At 39.7% G+C, this 20,540-nt stretch overlaps 1 protein-coding gene across 1 annotated transcript in view; it reads right to left on the bottom strand.

The window, feature by feature from the left end:
* Nucleotides 1-20,540, bottom strand: part of LOC140738653 (uncharacterized) — a 100,886-nt gene that overhangs the window by 61,783 nt on the left and 18,563 nt on the right. The window contains exons 8-17 of the mRNA XM_073066272.1: nt 14,434-14,623; nt 14,171-14,293; nt 10,677-10,797; nt 10,448-10,586; nt 10,256-10,348; nt 10,108-10,180; nt 9,888-10,025; nt 3,717-3,872; nt 2,305-2,399; nt 1,083-1,209 (exon numbers count right to left, since the gene is read on the bottom strand). Of these exons, the coding sequence (XP_072922373.1) occupies nt 1,083-1,209; nt 2,305-2,399; nt 3,717-3,872; nt 9,888-10,025; nt 10,108-10,180; nt 10,256-10,348; nt 10,448-10,586; nt 10,677-10,797; nt 14,171-14,293; nt 14,434-14,623 (1,255 nt within the window). The remainder of the gene's footprint in view (nt 1-1,082; nt 1,210-2,304; nt 2,400-3,716; nt 3,873-9,887; nt 10,026-10,107; nt 10,181-10,255; nt 10,349-10,447; nt 10,587-10,676; nt 10,798-14,170; nt 14,294-14,433; nt 14,624-20,540) is intronic.

Raw genomic sequence — 20,540 nt, 5'->3', positions numbered from 1 at the left:
CTCAGAATAGAGGTGCGTCCTTTAGGATGAAGGTGAGGAGGAGTTTCTTTAGCCAGAGAGTGGTGAATATGTGGAATTTTTTGCTGTAGGCAGCTTTGGAAGCCAAGTCTTTATATGTACTTAAAACAGAAGTTGATAGACTCTTGACTGGTCAGGGCGTGAAAGGATATGGGGAGAAGGCAGGCAATTTGGGCTGGGAGAAAAATTGAATGATCCATGATGAAATGGTAGAACAGACTCGATGGACCAAATGGACTAATTCTGCTCCTATATCTTGTGGCCTTATGGAGTCATATACATCTTCATCAGGAGGAGCTCAGCAGGCCAGGTAGAATCTATGAAAAAGAGTAAGCAGTTGAAGTTTCAGGCTGAAACCATTCATCAGAATGTCCTGATGCGGAGTCTCAGCCTGAAATGTCAACTGTGTACTCTTTTCCACAGATGCTACCTGGCCTGCTGAGTTCCTCCAGCATTTTGTGTGTGTTGCTTGGATTTCCAACGTCTGCAGATTTTCTCATTTTTGTGCTCCATCTTAATCAGGATTTTCATTACTGGCCTCAATGTCAGTGACTCAAATTCCTGCAATCTTTAGCAGAATGGGGAAACAGAACAAGGCAATGTATTAATATTAATGTAGGAACTAGGTAGTGAGGTCAGAGTGCTGAGCTGCAAGGAAAACTTTGATAATGTAGCCTACTTCAGCTCTATTGCTTCCTTAAGGAATTATCTTGGAAGATGCTGAATAGAATAATCTAACAGGAAAAAAGATACAAGGTTTCAAGGATACAAAGAGCAAATTTCCAATAATGTCTGTAAACATCTTTTTAATTGGGGGTTATTCCTACTGGGATCAGTTATCAGGCAGTGATTTTTAAGGTCACAATGCTGTACTCTTGTAAGAGCCAGCTCCTAATTTTAACAGAAAGATAGAAGGAATAATATGTTTTCACAATATAAGCAAGTGCACATATTGTTGAGCCTAGGTTCCTGACATCAATAATCTCAAGACTTTATTCAATAGTGTAAATTGATTGTCTTTCTGAAGGGAAGGGTATGAAATTCTGTGAAATCTAAAGACTTACTACAAATTCCTCCAGTCCAATCGTTCAGTATGAGACCTCTTGCAGCACACGCATGGACATATGACCCCAGTGCAGCACAGATACAGTGATTAATATTCCGGCAGTTGCATGTGGAAATCTTGCACATCTTTAAAAGAAATACAAGCATAACTATCATTTTCTTCATTGAACGTTTACTAAATTAATGTAAACTGGAACCTAAGGATGCAACGTGAGCCAAATAATCACACCACTTGTAAGCAAAATGGGGTCTTCTTCAACAGTTTAGCAGTCAACGTGTTATTTTTGAGACTCTGTCTCATGTTAGTTTGCTAGAAAAGCTGCTGTCTATCCAACCCAATTTGCAAATTGACCTCACATAAAGGAAGATGGTTACGGTTGTTACAATCAGTCATCCCAACCCCAAGATTTCACTATAGAGGTTTCTCAAGGAATGCACTAGGCCCAACTATCTTCAGTTGCTTCTTCAATGGCCTTCCATCATAAGGTTAAAAATGGAGATATTTTCAGGTTATTGGGCAATGGTCATGTCTCCAAGCAACAAGACTGAGGCGACATTCCAGGATAGGCTGTTAAGTTGCAACTAACATTCAGTCAACGAGAATTTTTGGCAAGAGTGAATTTAATCATCTACCCTTGATGTTCAATGCTATTTCCATTTAAGAAGTTCCTCCTTGACCCTCCCTGATCTCACCTACCCATCAAAGATCCAGAAGGTCAGAAATGAGCAGAAACTCAACTGAACGAGCCATATAAATACTGTTGGCTACAAGAATATTTTAGAAGCTGGATATCTTGTGCTGACAGTCTATCCGTTGACACCTCAGGACCTTCCTACAATTAACAAGGTAACGATACATGGTTTACTTGCCTGGATGAATGCAGTACCAGTAATTCTCAAGAAGCTCAAAGCCATTCAGGACAATGCACTCCACTTGTCCACCTGAGATACCTATTTGTTTCAGCTTTGGTTTACACTGGTTGCAGAGCGTACAGTCTAAAAATACACTATGTTTACCTGTACATGCTACCTTAACAGCCTGAGTGGCTGCTTGCAAAGTAATTGAAGAGACTAGGAAAGTCATTTTCAGACGATTTTAAGTATGTTTAACTTTTGTCTCTTTCATCATTATTGCAGATGTTAAGTATGGCTGTGTAAGTTTTCATTTTACTTGTTATGAAGATTTTTATTTGCACATATTTACATAACTTTCTTCCTTACCTGATAGTATTCACTGTAATCTACTGTGTGATGACATTGAGCAAGTATATTGTCATTGCGTTTCAATAGGGAACAATGTTCTTTGGCATAGTATTCTGCAATAAAATTTGGGTAAGATTTGAATGATTGTATTTATCATTCAGATGTCAGAATCAAACTAAATTTAACACAAATATACTGGAAATAAATTAACCCTGCCAAAAATGTTGTCAGCATGAGCAGGTCATAATAGATGCTTCATCAGTGAAATTACACAAGCATGCCAAAATCCAAGTTCAAAATTAAACTGAGGTTTTGGAGCTGTGCAGTAACAATACTTTCTGCCACTCTGCTGTGCATCAATTCGCTGTGCTCACTGTGGCAAGCGTGTGGACCTCTCTGTGTTCATTTGTGTGGGGTCCCTCTGTTTCTGTGATGAAGGAGGATGTTACCGTGGTTTTGCACTAAGGATTGGACTACTGGGTTTATGGATTGTGGACTTCCTCAGACTAATGGTTTTTATATTCCGAGTCTAGTGCCCATTTCATTCCATTTTGTTGTGCAAGGGAGGGGGTTATGGGGTCGATGTCCTTGTCCCATTTTGAGCAGGGGAGGAGGTTTGGAGGTTGATGTTCTGTTCCATTTTGTGCAGGGGAGGGGTTTGGTGTTGAATACCTTATTCCATTTTCTGCAGGGGAGGGGGTTTGTTCTGTTTTATGCAGGGGGTTTTGGGGGTCATGATCTTGTTCCATTTTGTGTGGGGGAGGGGGTGTTGAGGTCACTTATCGTATTCTATTTTGTGTGAGGGAATGGGGTTGGGGGGTCAATGATCTTGTTCCATTTTGTGTGGGGGAGGGGGTTGGGGGGGTTAATGATCGTATTACCGTTCTTTTTTGTGCGAGGGGTGGGTTTGATGTTTGTCTCTGAACAACTTTCACATTCTTCCTTTGTTTGGTGGCTATCTGGAGAAGGCAAATCTCAGAGTTGTACAGGGATACATACTTTGATAATAAATCAACCTTTGTACATTTGTTTCTTCCCAGCATGAAGTTATGTCTGATTGACTGGTATGTCCTCCTGGTGATTGGGAGCACACTGGAGTGGGCCGTAGTTTAGTGTGGACTTTGTTCATTCTCAGGGTTTATGGGTCTAACCTTGGACATGGACTGTGGAGATCTGTTGAAAGTGGGAGCTTGGCAGAGTTGGCTTATCACTGAAAATTATGCCAGACCCTTACACTCATCTTAGTTTTTAATCACCATAACAACAATATCTTGGGCCTTCTGTTGTGCCTCCAGAGACAGAATGCAAGCCGTCATTTTTAGCATGCAAAAATTAACACAAGGTTCAGCAAAATGATCAATGGCAAAAGTATTCTGTGTTACACTGCACACTTATTGCAGAAAGAGATCAGAACAGAAACAGTACATTACCACTTTCTGAACTGATGCATGTTGGTGGTTCCTTATCAGGCTTGCATTTAGAGCCAATAGCCCATGAAGCAGCAAATATGAGATGTGAGCTTTCCACCATATTCTGAGGAGTTGTGAAGTCATCGTCAGCATTGCCATTGGAGTTGCCACACAAACCTACAAAGTAAACAGCAGCAAAACTTCTGGTAAATACAATTTAGTCTGATTGAGTAGTTGCTTTAATTGAGTCACATCATAAAATCACAGCCTGTTTCTTTGAACGGATTTACTGAACTTGTTGCTCAAACAACACAGTACAAAATAAAACAACGCGCTATCACTCTAGTTGTTTAATGTATATCTTTGCCTCATCTTAGATTTTTTTTCATTTGCGAGTTAACCAGTGTTTCATTATGGCTTCTCTTATTTAATGCAGTTACTAACACCTCTGTAAAATCGCCATATTAATTCAAACTTTCTTCATTCTTCACAGTCCTTGATTTGTGTTCATATTTTCTTTTAGTCTTCCCTCCTTGTCCACTTGCTGAACTGATACTCAGATAAGATTTAAAATCTTCCCCTTTGTCCCTGATGTATTTTTCTCTTGTTTTCCTCTCCAATGTAGAAAATTCTTGAGGAGGAGGGTGAACAGCCAGGAGTCATTTTACAGTACAAGTTGGTACAAATGACATAGGTAGAATGAGGGTAAGATCCCGCATAATGGGTATTGGAGGTTAGGTAAGAGGAAGCAGTGCCTTGAGGGTAATGATCCCAGTGTCATGTACTAGTGAGGTCAGAAATAGAAGGATATCCCAGATGAATTTGTGGCTGAGGAGCTGGTGTCGGGGTGGGAGAGCAGGGATTCAGGTTCTAGAGCAATTGTGACCTCTGCTGCAAAGAGGTAGAGGACAGGAGGGATGGGTGGTACTTAGACCAGAGAGGGACCATTATCCTTGTAAGAAAATTTGCTAGTCCTACACGGAAGGTCAGGTGGTTGGACATTCAGGTGGGAGCAAGACATGGGACAAAGTAGTAGCCAAGGAGAGCGAGTCTTAAAAAGCCAGGGAAAGGAATACTCAGTCAAACAGCATTTATTGCAAATACTCAAGGGGTAACAGGTAAGGCAATCAGACCATGGATTGGCTGTGAGGAGTGTGATGTTCTGGCCAAAAGAGAAAAATGGCTGAGGGAAGGGAAAGACTGGCAACTCACTATTCCAGGACACAGATGCCATGAGGGAGGTGCAGGTAAGTAAGGAGGAGGTGTAGCCATTTTAGGGAAGACAGAATATCAGTACTTAACATTTTTAGATCATACAGTGAGGCCGTATGAGTGGAACTTAGAAACAAGAAGGGGAAGTGGGGCAGTTAGTGGGCTGTATTATAAACACCCTACCACACCCCCACACCCCCAAATAAGGTCAGCTGGAACAAGGAGCAGGTGTCATAGTTGTAAGAATAATTAGATTGTATTAATGGAAGATTTCATTTGCCTTGGTATTAAGATTCAAGATTGCTTAATGTCATTTCCAGTACACTAATATAGAGGAGAACAAATAATTGCTACTCTGAATCCAGTGCAGGACAGAAAGAACATAATGAGATAAAGACCACAATAATAAAAAAACACAATAAGTATAAAAACATAAGATAGCTTATATAAATAGATTGTTTGTAGGTCCATAAAGTGATGCTGCACACAGGAATATCTGTACATAAGGTGACTCTAATTGGAAATTATGTACTGGTGATGGGGAGTAAGTTGGTGGGTGGAAGTATTGGTCAGCCTTAATATTTGGCTCTCTTCAGCCTCCTCAGAAAGTAAAGGGATTGGTGAGCTGCCTATGTAGGATGTATTCTGAGACGATGAGAGATTGTGTGAGAAGCACACTCCCATCACAATTTCCACTGTTGTGCCGTCAATGTAAAGAGGGATGAGTGGTGTAAATTCACCTGAAGTCGATAATCATCTCCTTTGCCTTGTTGACATTGAAGAGAAGATTATTTGCCTGACAACAGGTCTCGAGCTGTATGACCTCCTTTCTGTCGGCAGCCTCATTGTTGTTGGTGATGGGCCCCGCCACTGTCATGTCATCGGCGAACTTAACTATGTGCTTACTCAGGTGTTTGGCCACACGGTCATGTGTGTGTAGGGTGTACAGCAACTGGCTAACACACAGCCCTATAGGGGATACCTTTGTTGAGGAAGATGGGGCAGATGAGTGGTTGTCCATACTGTCTAGCCAAAGTCTGTTTGTTAGGAAGTCCAACACCCAGTTAATAGTGGTGTATTTAGATCAATGAGTAGGAGCTTGTTCACCAAGATCTCTGGGACAATAGTGCTGGATGTTAAACTGAAATCCAGAAACAACATTCTCATATGTGCCACTGTGTTCTTGGTATGTCAGGGCTAGGTGCATGACAGATGTTATGGCATCTGTTGTAGAGTGGTTCTGTCAGTAAGCATTTTGGTAAGTGTCCAGTGTGGCAGGGATAGAGTTTTTGGTATGTGCTATTACCAGCCAATTTACATACACTCCTGGGTAGGTCTGTAGTCTAGTGTAGTTATTTTTTCTGTGTTGTTTTTACGTAGTTCAATGTAGTTTTTGTACTGTTTCATGTAGCACCATGATCCTGAAAAACGTCTCATTTTTACTGTGTACTGTACCAGTAGTTATGGTAGAAATGACAATAAAAAGTGACTTGACTCGAAAGCAAATCATGAGGATTGCTGTCAGTGCCACTGGGCGGTAGTCACTTAGTGCTGAAGGTGCAGAACCCTTTAGTACAGAGATAATGGTGACTGATTTGAAGCATGTGGGCACAGCAGCTTGGATGAATGGAGTTTTGAATATATCTGTGAAGACATTAGTGAGCTGGTGTGCACACTGTCTGAGTACTCAGCCTGGGATGTTGTCTGGTCCAGCCACCTTACGGGGATTGACTCTCTGCAGTGTATTTTTCACATCTGCTGCTGTTACAGGTGGTAGCTGCTCACCTGGGAGGGGGTAACTTTTGTGGCTAGCATTGTGTTGCATGCCTCAAAGCATAACTGGGCCAACCAAAGTGTTAAGGGACTGGGTGGTGTGGACAGTGAAATACATCCAACACAATTTTCCGAGTCAGTATATATATACATAGGGGGCCTTATTTGGGAGTGTGAAATTAGACCTCCTAGACCTCCTCTTCCAGAACAATCAGAGCAAGTAACTGAAGTGGCAGTCGGAGAGCACCTTGGCTCTAGTGACCATATTTCTATTAGCATTAAGATAGTGATGGAAAAGGGTAGAAGAGGTGCATAGGATAAGGTCATATACCAAAGCAGGGCTAATTTTAAGGGAGTTAGATGGAATCTAGCTGAGGTCAATTGGGTAAGCTTATTGGAAAGGGAAGAAATTAATGGCAAATAGGATGCTCTTAAGAGTGTGACAGCAAGTGTCCAAGAGCAGCATGTTCCTGTTCGGATGAAGAGTAAACCTAAAAAGTTCAGGGAACCTTGTCTGATGAGAAATATTGAAGTTCTGTTCAAGAGAAAGAAGGAAGCACACATTAAACGTAAGAACTCCAGAAGGGCCCTTGCAGAGATATTTTCATTCTTTGTTAGCCATTGGTGAAGTTCACAAAGACTGGAAAATGGCTAATATTGTTCTTTTGTCTAAAAATGTTATCAAGGAGAAGTCAGGAACCAGGAGCCTAGTAAGCCTGACATCAGTAAGTTACTGGAGGATGTTCTGGGGGAGTTACCAGCGTTTGAAGTTTCGATGAACCTTTTAGAGTTTGTTGAAGAGATTAATTAAAAAGGTAGATAAGACAATTGATGTTTTCTATTTGGATTTTAGCAAGGACTTTGACAAAGTAACACGTGGTAGGCTGGACTGGAAGGTTAAGTCCCATGGAATCCAACAAGATTGCCCTATTTAGGGCAATTGAAAATTGCCACAAAAGCAAGAAGCAGAGTGTGAAGGTTGAAAGTTGCTACTTCTAATAGAGGCCAGGGGCTAGTGGTGTGCCACAGGGGTCAGCCACATGGAACAGTGTGGTGATTCATTATTTATAGGAATTATTTGGATGAAAAATGCACAAGGCTTCATGAGTAAGTTTTCAAATGATATGAAAATAGAAGGTTTTATCAGTAATGAAGAAGGTTATTGTAATTTCGAGTGATCTTGATCAGTTAGTGAAATGGGCTGAGGGCTGGTAAAGGGATTTCAATGCAGTTAGATGTGAAGTGATGTATTTTGGAAAGAGCTATACAATGAATGGCAGGGTGTTAGGGTGTGTAACTGAACACAAGGATTTATGAGTACAACAGCTCACTGAAAATAGCTTCACTGGTAGACAGGGTGGGAAAAAGGACATTTAGTATCCATCAGTCAAGGCACTGAGAGCAGCAGTTGTGACATTATGTTGCAGTTGTGAAAGTTATTGATAAACCCACACTCGCAGTAGTGTATACAAGTTTGGTCATCCTGTTATAGGAAAGATGTGGTTAAAATGGAAAGAGTGCAGAAAAGATTTATGAGGGACTAGGAGGCATGAGTAAAGAGACAAGCCATGACAGGTCTTTGGAACATAGAAGAACGAGTGGTGACTTAATAGAAATGTTTAAAATAATGAGAAGCATAGATGAAGTGGATGGTAAAAGTCTTTTCCCCAGTGTAGGGAAGTCCAAAACTAGGCAGCATATATTTAGAGTGAGAGGGAAAGATTTAAAAGGGACCTGAGGGACAACATTTCCACACAGAAAGTGGAAACTATATGGAATGAGCTGCCAGCAGAAGTGGTTGAGCTTTGTACAATAAAATAAGTTAAGAAGCACTTGGGTAGGTACATGGAAAGGTGGTCTTAGAGGTACCATCTGACTGCAGGAAATTAGGACTAGCTGGATGGGCAACCTGGTCAGCATGGATTTGTTGGACTGAAGTGTCAATAGTAGCGCTGTATTGCTGTATGACTCTTTAACTGCCATGCAAGCTTTGACATTCTTTCACCATTCTAAAGGTCCAATTACCTTTCTTCCATTTCTGGCTATAAACCTAATAAGGTATGCAAATACTACTTCTTCATGGAAAGAGTCTACACAATGAATAGCTTGAGCATAGCCATTCTTAACAAATTCTGCATGGGTTTAGATGCACTTAACCACCACCTCTTAGAATGAATAAGTTTAATAAAGTTAGGGGTGATATTGACAAAACAAAACAAATCATGTTATTGCCCAGGAAGATATGTAAAGTCCACTTGGTTGTTACTTCTAAGCAGATGCTTTGACCATGAATATGTGAAAGCTTGTATGGCTTTTTTTTTTGATAAGCTCGAAGTTGGGATTCAGAGGCACAGGTACTGTGGCCAAAAGTTTGTGTTACTTAAGCTTAGAAACTTGAAAATGCAGCATGTGATCTTCAGGAGATCATACTGCAGCCCATTTCTGGATGAAGGTGCATTAATCACAAACCTGTATCAGGTGTTTGAATTCTATTCAATATTAGAAACATTTGAAATGACTTCATATTGTCAACACCTCACCATACTGAACTAAATACTTGATGACAGCATTTGTTCTACTCTCAAGTTACCTCAGTTTTGAATGCTCAACATATTCAATTGTATTCCTTACTCCATGATACTTTGCAGTCTTTTCACTTTATGTACTGCTCTATATTTATTTGCTGTTCTTACCTTACTGACTTTCCTGTGGCTCACAGTAAAGCAGGGCTATCTATGCCATGGAACTCCAACACAACAGTGGATTGTGAAGGAAGTGACCACACACATCGTCAATCACATTGGCCTTCAATGCCTGACCAACATTTTTGATAGAAGGCTTTTGACAGAAATTTGCATGTGATCTTTAAGATCTGGCAACCTTTCCTGCACACAGCTAAACAAAATCTTGACAATCACAATGAATCTTTGCATTTCCCTCTAAGAAATAGGTATTGAAGATTCATTTTATTAAAGGTGAACATCAGTTCAATTTTCATTGGCTCTTATGACTAACTGCTCAATGTTTTGGGGTGACATGATCTCATGCCTGTATCGAAGTTGATGGATTCAAAATATTTTTATACAGTATTACCTGTGTCAAAATGCTTAACTTTGGTTAAATTAACTTGCTTTGAAGCTACTAAATTACACATTATGGTTAATTAATTCAAATCTTGATCAATTCTAAATCATCATTTAGCCTTACCTTTTAAACTTTGATCATTATTACTCGGCAGTGAAATGTAAAGCTGCATAATGGGAGAAATTTGTATTTGCATTTTCAACCCGTGTGTTGTTTCAAATTGAATGAAATATGATGATTGTTTGAATATTGTAGTTCCATCTGTGAAATAAAAAAACATTGGTTTAACTCAATAGTAGTTTCATCTTTAAGGAAATTTAATTTAATTTAACTTTGCTCATACCCATTTTCAATGGAAGTGCAATTTCTTCTCCATCCAGAGTAACATCACCATTGTTATTGAATGCATATGAGATCTATAAAACAAAATATTGTTTTCAAATGCCATTAAAAATTGTAATTGAACACTAAACAACATCGTAAATCAATACCTGATTCCTGGAAAATACAACACGCCGTAGGCATATATGTCGAGTTGCTTCGTGGCATAAATCCAATTGAATCGTCACTCTCCAGGAATCTCCCTACAGGATTTATAAAAGAAGGCTTTAGAATGTATAGATTTAGACCTATCAAGCAAGAATTAATATCATAGTTATCTCTACAACAGATGTGTCACTTACCTGAACTGCAATGTATGTGCAATCTTTTCTCAAATTATAGCTTTTACCATCAAATGTTGAAATATGTGTTCCTTCCTCCACTCTGCATCTCCTGGGGCACTCCCTTTGAGTACATACCCAAATGCCACTGTCGCAAGTACTGAGAAAAAAAGAGGCCAATTCTCTCAGAGAAATATTTGATAAGAGAGTGAATGAATGATTCAGAATGGGATGAATTAGAAGCTATTACCATGTTTCGCAAGCAGTGCTTCTTTTTCCTCCAGCATTATAAATCTCTCCACCATATTCACATGGACAATCCGATTTTTTAATACATTCATTCTTACGTCTTATATTATCAAGAACGGTGCCTGAAGCAGATAGAATACCTAGTTAATGCATCATTTCATGAATGAGGCAATGTTTGAGATTTTCACAACTGAAGAGCTTACTATAATATTTATGTCTATTTTGAAAATTGAAATTGGATAATGTATTTAAACTCAGATTTTGACATTTGTTAGACAAAGGAAATTTCCATTCATTGAAAGAATGTTGTTGAATGGCAATAAAGGAAAGCAAAGATACAAGAACTGAAACTGGAGGAAGTACTTTGATTCCATGTGACTGCTCCACTATTCATTGATGTTATGGCTGATAGTTCATCTTGGAGCCACTTTTCTGCAGCATTCCTATATCCCTTGACTTGATCACTATAAAAAAAAATCAAACTCTGACTTATTTGACTCAGCATGAACCTTCACAATCTTCTTGGGTAGAGAATATTAAAACTTCAATATTCAGGAAGTCAGTGATTCCCAGGGGTGTTGGGAGTTTCTAAGGAGATGATAAAGATAAAGGGGCAGTGGGGGGATGCATGGTAGCAAGAGATTACAGTCTTAATTTAAGAATTTAATTATTTGTTATAAACATTTGATCCTCTGTGCCTCATAATGATCATGTAATCAGCTAATCTCTTGCTAAGTCACCATTGCTTAGACTTTGTTTGAAGCATGTTATAGTTGTTGAAAAGCAATGTGGCACTCCTGTGTTTGGAAGTGCAACATTGGCTGAAGCAAACTTTTCAAATTTCTGTGTCTTTCTGAGTTGGAAAAGAAAGAATGGATACCAGATGATGATCTTCATTTATACTGTGCCCACCTATATGAGCTGCATAAAGATATGTCAGAGAGATTGCAGGATTTTCTCTCGATCCAAATTTCAGACTGGATAATAAATCCATTCCTGAACACTTGTAATGTGGAATTAACAGGAAAGATGGAGGAAGAACTGATCTTGCTACAAAATGACTTTGAGCTGAAACCAGTGTTCAAAAAATCACATCAAAACTTTTGGTTGCAGGAAGGAATCTCTGAATACCATCCTGCACTATGGAAAAAAAAGTTTAAGAAGTTCTTTAATTCCTTTCCAACATCATATTTGCTGGAGTGTGGTTTCATTTACAGTCACCCAATTTCTTTCAAAGCAACGAAACAGACTGCAAATTACTGAACATGGGGTTCTGATACACTTTCTGAATGACATTCAGCCTGATGTTGAGAAGCTGATATCACTGCACCAAGCCCATCCATCTCAATGAAAGGTGAAAAGCAATGAAGTGAATAGTTGGACGACTAATGTAAGCTCTAAAATTGTTTATGGAAATAGTTTTTACAGTAATTAAATAAATAGCTTTAAATTTGCTTGAAAGAAAATTAATCTCAGGGTTGTATATGATGACATATATGTACTTTGATAATACATTTACTTTGAACTTTGGAATATTTTTGCAATTATTTATTACTGCTTTGAATTTGCAGTTCCTATTTTTCTTTCACTGTGCCTCATAACTCAAAATTCCTTATGGTTTTTATGTGATGGCTAGAAAGGGAGAGGGGGCACTTGGATGTAGTCTGGGAGCCGAGTGGCAGCAACCCAGAAAAGTTTGAATCGAAATGAACATATTTGTCCTGCAAATCCAATCCCTTATTATGAAACTGTGACCTCTGGATCCCAACCTTAGAGGCCAAAGTCTTGTTCCAGGAATCAATCCAATTATTTTACATTGGAGCTCCTGCAAAGTATGTTTAGTCTTTCTAAGTTGATCAGACTTATATACAATATAAACCTTGTGGAATTTATAGTGGGTGAATTTTCATAAGAATCTGCACTTTTTGCATGTATGTAAAAAGAAATATTAATATAAATATAAAAATCTACTGTGCATTCTAATGTTAGATATTTATTTATTGCTGCTGGTCTAAATAGTGTGAATGATTTTATAGTTTCAGTATTGTAATAACTTATAAGATTTTCTAGAATTTGTGCTAGTGTTTTTGGCTTTTTTGACAATGAAAGAAATTAAGGGTCAGTCTCATTAGCATAAAACTGTTTGGGCAGAAATTTGTATCTATTGTATTTTCATGATGTGCAAAGAAGTTGGGATATGGAAAGATTTAAAACAGAAATAATGCTCATTGTGGAATGAGAAATGTTGGTTATGAATATCTCACTGAAGTTGGTTATGAATGTCTCACTATAGTTCAGGTACCAAGTCATGGGGATTAAGGAGCAATTTGCAGCAAGGGAAAGAAAATAGTTCTTGTTCTAAGGTGCATCTGTTAATCCCACAACTAGCACTTTCCGTCACTTCATCAATCTCATGCATGACCCCTCAACTGCCAAATTGTTCTGGATCTTTCTTTAATTGGCTGAGTCCCAATCTCCAAACCCCACAAGACAACACTGATCATTAGACAGGTGAATTCAACTATAATCACCAGAACTTAGTGGTTCTTCTGACTGCTGAGCATCTCTCCCAGTGCTACCTATCTCCGCCACCCACCAACCTCACCCCACCTCTGGACCCAACCCATGCAGTTTTCAATATGAAGTGTGCAATGATGATTCAGATGTGACTAACAATGTACTTTCATTGTCATTGAGGTTTGTAGTATAACCTTACCAGTTATGGGCATAACACCACGATCACTGTGTATGCCCACAGCAGTGGACAGAAATCTTTAACTATCATATTTTTATCAGAATCCTTCTTTTTATCCTCCATTGAGTCTCTGAAGGAGGGTTTGCCTAAAATTATTAAAGTCTTCACTCATTATAACTAATTTCACCGCCATAATAATCCTTTACAACAAAATGCCTCCTAATGATCATAAGACTTCCAACGCAACTGCCATTCAGTTAAGTAGAATGTTCAGGGGCCATAGGCAGGCCTGCCCCATCCTGTTGGCTTCTAGCAGTGTATAAGTTTTTTCACAATTTCTAAATTATTCCGGTGATCAGAAACATTGGAAATTTGGAAAATATTTATAAGATATTATTAAAAGAAAACATAAAGACATAATAAGTCATTAGCAATTAAATAAAGGCATAAATAACTACACAGTAAAAAAAAATTTAAATCCCAAAATTTACCTTTCAAATGAAGGTTACCAACACTATACAAATGGATGGCTGGTCAGAGCCTGGGAAGCCAGATATAAAATTTATTCAGTCACTCAGCTAAGCAACATCAGAAATTCCCAGGAGTGAATTTAAACTTGGGAGTTGAATGACAGGTCACATGCATTTCCAAACCTCTGCACTGCAGTGTCCAGTTACTTAAGTCTAGAATGTACTGTGGCTGGCTGGCAGCTCTCTATAGGCTTTCTGGCTAACCATCAACATATTCTGCTTCAATAAATCCATCATAACGAATCAGCCATAAGTCAAACGTCCTCTTACCTTTTGGACATTCACAAGTTCTTTCAGGAGTGTCAATCTGTTGTGGATCTGGATTTGTACAAGTTGGAATAATTGGTTGACCAGCTTCATTGTAGATCTGATTCCCAGGGCATTTAGGAATTTCTGGAAAGGAAAATTAATGCACTTCACACATTCAGTTAGTACAAATGCATATCTGCCACTGTGCTATTTCAGAGTGACAATATTTGGGAAATTTAACCCTAAACTATACATTTAATTTCTCAATATGGAGAAAATCTTACCACATCCTGAGGTTTTCCTCCAACCAGGCACAATATCCTGAGGGTTGCACTGACTTACTAACTGTTGTAAAACAGGGCAGTGATCAGAAGGATTTCTTGGAGAAGCACAGTTGTCCAATATGCATAATGTGGAGTAACTCTCAGAATTTTCACAAGAAGTGAGATGATTTGAGAGGGTGTTAAGACATGTCTAAAGAAAATAAGGAAGGCAATAAAATGTATAATCACAAACCAAGTAAATATTAATCTGGCTGTGAAATCAACTTTGTTAGATTATTTTAAATCAAGCCCCTTCATAGTTTTAAGTAATAATATTTAAGATAGGACTCCATTTTCTAAAGAAAGGTATTTCATTGATCAGGATTTAAAAGCAACTTTTTTAATGTTAGATCCATCCTTCAAAACTTCTAAAGCAAGACAAGATACTGAGCATCATAACATTGTCTAATTTAACATTAGATAACTAGCTGCAAATCATAAGAATATTATGGAGATGGGAAGTTTGCCCCTTGAACATCAAAATGAAATTGCAGATTGGGCACTCACAGAAGAATGTATCTCATTTTCATACCAATTTCTAAAAAAGTCATTTAAAATAATGCTATAACAATGATTGATCAAGCTAGTGAAGAGGCAACAACCTGAAGTGTTATTTCTGCTTCTCTATCAACAGATGACACAGATGAGTATATCTGGTATTCTTACAAATCTGAAATAACATTTACGTGCTGATTGTGTCACCCAGCAGAGCAGGAATTCTGTAACTCTATTTCTGAACTACCAGAATAAATTCACTAAAAGGTATCATGAAAATGTAGAGGCTAACTCCTGAGTTCTGTGAAACCTCCAATCAATAAAATTCATTTTGAAAAGTCTAATACCACTTTTATTGGATCAAAGGTCTTTGCTGTTGTGATAAAACTGCTAGTACCTAGCACACTACAATAAGTACTCTATTCCCCTCAATATTCCTTGTGTTTGTACATTGCACATTGTATTTTCTAGGATTACCTTTATTTTCATATGCATTTTGCTTACATAGAAACACAGAATCATAGAAAACCTACACACAAAATAGGCCCTTCAGCCCACAAAGCTGTGCCGAACATGTCCTTAACTTAGAACTACCTAGGCTTACCTATAGCCCTCTATTTTTCTAAGCTCATGTACCTATCCAGGAGTCTCTTAAAAGACCCTATCCTTTCTGCCTTCACCACCGTTGCTGGCAGCCCATTCCACGCATTCACCACTCTCTGAGTAAAAAACTTACCTCTGACATCTCCTATGTACCTACTTCCAGACACCTTAAAACTGTGCCCTCTCATGCTAGCCATTTCAGCCCTTGGAAAAAGCCTCTGACTATCCACACGATCAATGCCTCTTATTACCTTGTACATCTCTATCAGGTCACCTCTCATCCTGCAGCACTCCAAGGAGAAAAGGCTGAGTTCACTCAACCTATTCTTATAAGGCATGCTTCCCAATCAAGGCAACATCCTTGTAAATCTCCTCTGCACCCTTTCTATTATTTCCACGTCTTTCCTGTAATGAGGTAACCAGAATTCAGCACAATACTCCAAGTGGGGTCTGACCAGGGTCTTATATAGCTGCAACATTACCTCTCAGTTCTTAAACTCAGTACCACAATTGATGAAGGCCAATGCACAGTATTCCTTCTTAACCACAGAGTTAACCTGCATAACAGCTTTGAGTGTACTAGGACTTGGACCCCATATCCCTCTGATCCTAAACACTATCAAGAGTCTTACCTTTAATGCTATATTCTGCCATCCTATTTGACCTACCAAAATGAACCACCTCACACTTACCTGGGTTGAACTCCGTCCGCCACTTCTCAACTCAGTTTTCATCCTATCAATGTCCCGTTGTAACCTCTGACAGCCTTCCACATTATCCACAATACCTCCAACCTCTGTGTCATCAGCAAATTTACTAACCCATCCCTCCACTTCCTCATCCAGGTCATTTATAAAAATCACAAAGAATAGGGTGTCCCAGAACAGAACCCTAAGGCACACCACTGGTCACCGACCTCCATGCAGAATATGACCCATCTATTATCACCCTTTGCCTTCTGTGGGCAAGCCAGTTCTGGATTCACAAAGCAATATCCCCTTAGATCCCATAACTCCTTACTTTCTCAATATGCCTTGCATGGGGTATGTTATCAAATAACTTGTTGAAATCCATATACGCTACATCTACGGCTCTACCTTCATCAATGTGTTTAGTCATACTCAAAAAATTCAATCAGGCTTGTAAGGCACGACCTGCCTTTGACAAAGCCATGCTGACTACTCCTAATCATATTATACCTCTCTAAATGTTCATAAATCCTGCCTCTCAGGATCTTCTCCATCAACTTACCGCTGAGGTAAGATTCACTGGTCTATAATTTCCTGGGCTATTTCTACTCCCTTTCTTGAATAAGGGAACAACATCCGCAACCCTTCAATCCTCCAGAACCTTTCCCGTCCTCATTGATGATGCAAAGATCATCACCAGAGGCTCAGCAATCTACTCCTTTGCTTCCCACAGTAGCCTGGGGTACATCCCATCCGATCCCTGAGATTTATTAACTTGTATATTTCCAAAAGCTCTAGCACATCCTCTCCCACTGAGAGACCTGAGACCTGACCAGGTTCATTTCCCAAAACCAGATCAAGTACATCCTCTCCTTTTGCAGGCTTATCTACATATTGTGTCAAGAAACCTTCGTGAACACACCTTACAAACTCCAGCCCATCTAAACCCCTCACTCTAGGGAGATGCTAATCAATATTTGGGAAATTAAAATCTTCCACCACAACAACCCTGTTATTATTAGACCTTTCCAGAATCTGTCTCCCTATTTGCTCTCTGTTAATATTAGGTGGTCTATAAAAAACACCCAGTGGAGTTATTGACCCCTTCCTGTTCCTAACTTCCACCCACAGAGACTCCGTAGACAACCCTCCAAGACTTGGTCCTTTTCTGCAGCTGTGACACTATTCCTGATCAGCAGTGCCACGCCCCCATCTCTTTTGCCTCCCTCCCTGTCCCCTCTGAAACATCTAAAGCCTCGCACTTGAAGTAGACATTCCTGCCCCTGCACCATCCAAGTCTCTGTAATGGCCACAACATCATAGCTCCAAGTGCTGATCCACGCTCTAAGCTCAGCTGCTTTAGTCATAATATCCCCCGCCAGGATACGGGACCCCTCAGATTCAAGTGCAACCCATCCTTTTAGTACAGGTCACACCTGCCCCAAAAGAGGCCCAATGATCCAGAAATCTGAATCCCTGCCCCCTGCTCCAATCCCTCAGCCACGCATTTATCCTCCACCTCATTCTATTCATCAGATATGTTCTCCTTCTTTAATGAACTGGGTTTCCCTCCCTCCACTATTGATGTTGTCATCACCCACATCCCCTCCATTTAATGTACATCCGCATTCAGCCTATCTTCCCGCCACCATAATAGCGATAAAGATCCTTACCTACCACCCCATCAGTGTCCGCACCCAACCCACTATCCTCCACAACTTCTGCCATCTTCAAAGGGATCCTAGCACTAAATATATCATTACCTCCCCCAGCTCTCTCCTTTTCACAAGGATTTCTCCCTCTGTGATTCCCTTGTCCATTCCTCCCTCCCCACTAATCTCCCTCCCTGCACTGTTCCCTATTCGCTGCAATCATCCTAAGTGCTACACCTGCCCATACACCTCCTCCCTCACCTCCATTCAGGACCCCAAGAAGTCCTTCCAGGTGAGACAACGCCACACCTGAGACTCTTCTGGGGTAATCTATTGTGTCCAGTGCTCCTGATGCAGCTTCCTCTACATTGGTGAGATACGTCGTAAATTGGGGAGCCACTTCATCGAGCACCTTCACACCATCTGCCACAAGTGGGACTTCACGGTGGCCAAACATTTTAATTCCTATTCCCTTTTCAACATGTCGGTCTATGTGACGAGAAGAGGCCACTCTTATCAATTTCTCCTTCTGGTAAACAAATTCCACCCTTCCCTCCTCTACTTCCCCATTCTGACCTTTTTACCTATTCTCACCTACCTGTTAATTCCCCCTGTGTCCCCTCCGCCTTCCTTTCTCATATGGCCCACTCTTCCCTACCGCTTACCCCTTCTGCCCACCTGGCTTCATTTACCATCTTCCAGCTAGCCTCCGTCCTTTCCCCCCACTTTTTATTCTAGCATCTTCCCCCTTCCTTCACAGCCTTGAAGAAGGGTCTCAACCTGAAACATCAATGGTGCTGCCTGACCTGCTGAGTTCCTCCAGCATTTTGTGTGCATTGCTCTGGATTTCCAACATCTGCAGACTTACTTGTGTTTATTATTTATTGTATTTTTATTGTATTCTTTAGCAGCATCAGATCTGCAGTAACAATCATTTTGTTCTCCTTTATAGAAACAATCTTCAATCTTGTTACCTCAAAAAAGTTCCCTTAACAGATCCACATTAATTTCCCTTGTTTCAATGTTGATTTATGCCATCCCTCAGAGCTTTTCAGGACAATTTGCCTTTGGCTAATCTCAGCTCTGTAGCCAGTTTCATTTTCTCTATTTTAATCAGGCTTATATAAGTAAGCTTACCAGCCCTCTGGCACCTTGTCCATAACCAAACAACTTTGAAAAATGGAAGTAATGGGAAAATGTAAGTATTTCCTCTCTTCTTTCTTTTAAGAGGCTGAGCTTATGATAACCAGGTATTATGATTTATGCATCCTCCATCTTTACACAAGTGTTAGTTATTTGTTCTTCACAGACTAACCTTTCCTTGGCACATATATTTAACATATCTTGGTTTTGATTGCTTCCATTTCCCATATTTTTCCATAACATTCAGTTTGCTATTCTAATTTCACTTTAATATTGGAGGAGGAATGGGTAGTGTTAAGGAGACAGAGAGATTTAGGTAGTTTAGGGGAATGGGCAAAGAAGTGGCAAATGAAATACAACATTGGAAATGTATGGTCATGCACTTTGGTGGAAGAAATGAATGGGCAGACTATTACTTAGATGGGGAGAGAATTGAAAATGCAGAAATGAAAAGGGACTTGGGAGTACTTGTTCAGGACGCCCTGAAGGTTAACCTCCAGGCTGAGTCGGTGGTGAAGAAGGCAAATGCAATGTTGGCATTCATTTCTGAAGGTATAGAATATAACAGCAGGGATGTGATGCTGAGGCTCTCTAAGGCACTCGTGAAACCACACTTGGAGAATTGTGTGCAGTTTTGGGCTCCTTATTTTAGAAAGGATATACTTACATTGGAGAGGGTTCAGAGAAGATTCACGAGAAAGATTCCAGGAATGAAAGGGTTACCGCATGAGGAACATTTGGCAGCTCTTGGGCTGTATTCCCTGGAGTTCAGGACAATGAGGGAAGATCTCATAGAAACATTCCAAATATTAAAAGGCCTGAACAGATTAGATATGGCAAAGTTATTTCCCATAGTAGGGGATTCTAGGACAAGAGAGCATGTCTTCAGGATTGAAGGATGTCTATTTACAACAGAGATGCAGATAAATTACTTTAGTCAGAGTATGGTAAACGTGGAATTTTTTTGCCATGAGTGGCTGTGGAGGCCGAGTCATTGGGTGCACTTAAGGCAGAGATAGATAGGTTCTTGATTAGCTAGGGCATCAAAGGGTATGGGGAGAAGGCAGGGGAGTGGGGTTGATAGAAGAATTGGATCAGCCAATGACTGAATGTGGTGCAGACTCAATAGGCCAAATGAGCTACTTCTGTTCCTATATCTTATGCACCTTTTATACCCAAAAGCCTTTCTGTGGTGTTGATGTCTATCATAACTTTCCATTCTTGCCTTATCCTAGACATGAGTGAATTTCAAGATACACTTGTATCTGGAATTTGGAGCTCTTGCTTTTTTTATGGGTATGTGGTTGCTCTGGACCTTTGGAATCCAGCTCATATTCATAGTATAATAATTTGCCCATTTAGGACTGTCATGACCTTGGACTGTCGGTAGAATATTCTGAGGGTTCTGAGTTTTTTGCTGTTGCTTTTTGTTTTGTATTCTCTGCATCTTATTAGTTATAATTATCTGTATTGTTTTGCTTTGGGA

The sequence above is a fragment of the Hemitrygon akajei genome, chromosome 14, assembly GCF_048418815.1.
Source record: "Hemitrygon akajei chromosome 14, sHemAka1.3, whole genome shotgun sequence".
Taxonomy (NCBI): Eukaryota; Metazoa; Chordata; class Chondrichthyes; order Myliobatiformes; family Dasyatidae; genus Hemitrygon; species Hemitrygon akajei.
This window is presented reverse-complemented; position numbering and strand designations above follow the sequence as displayed.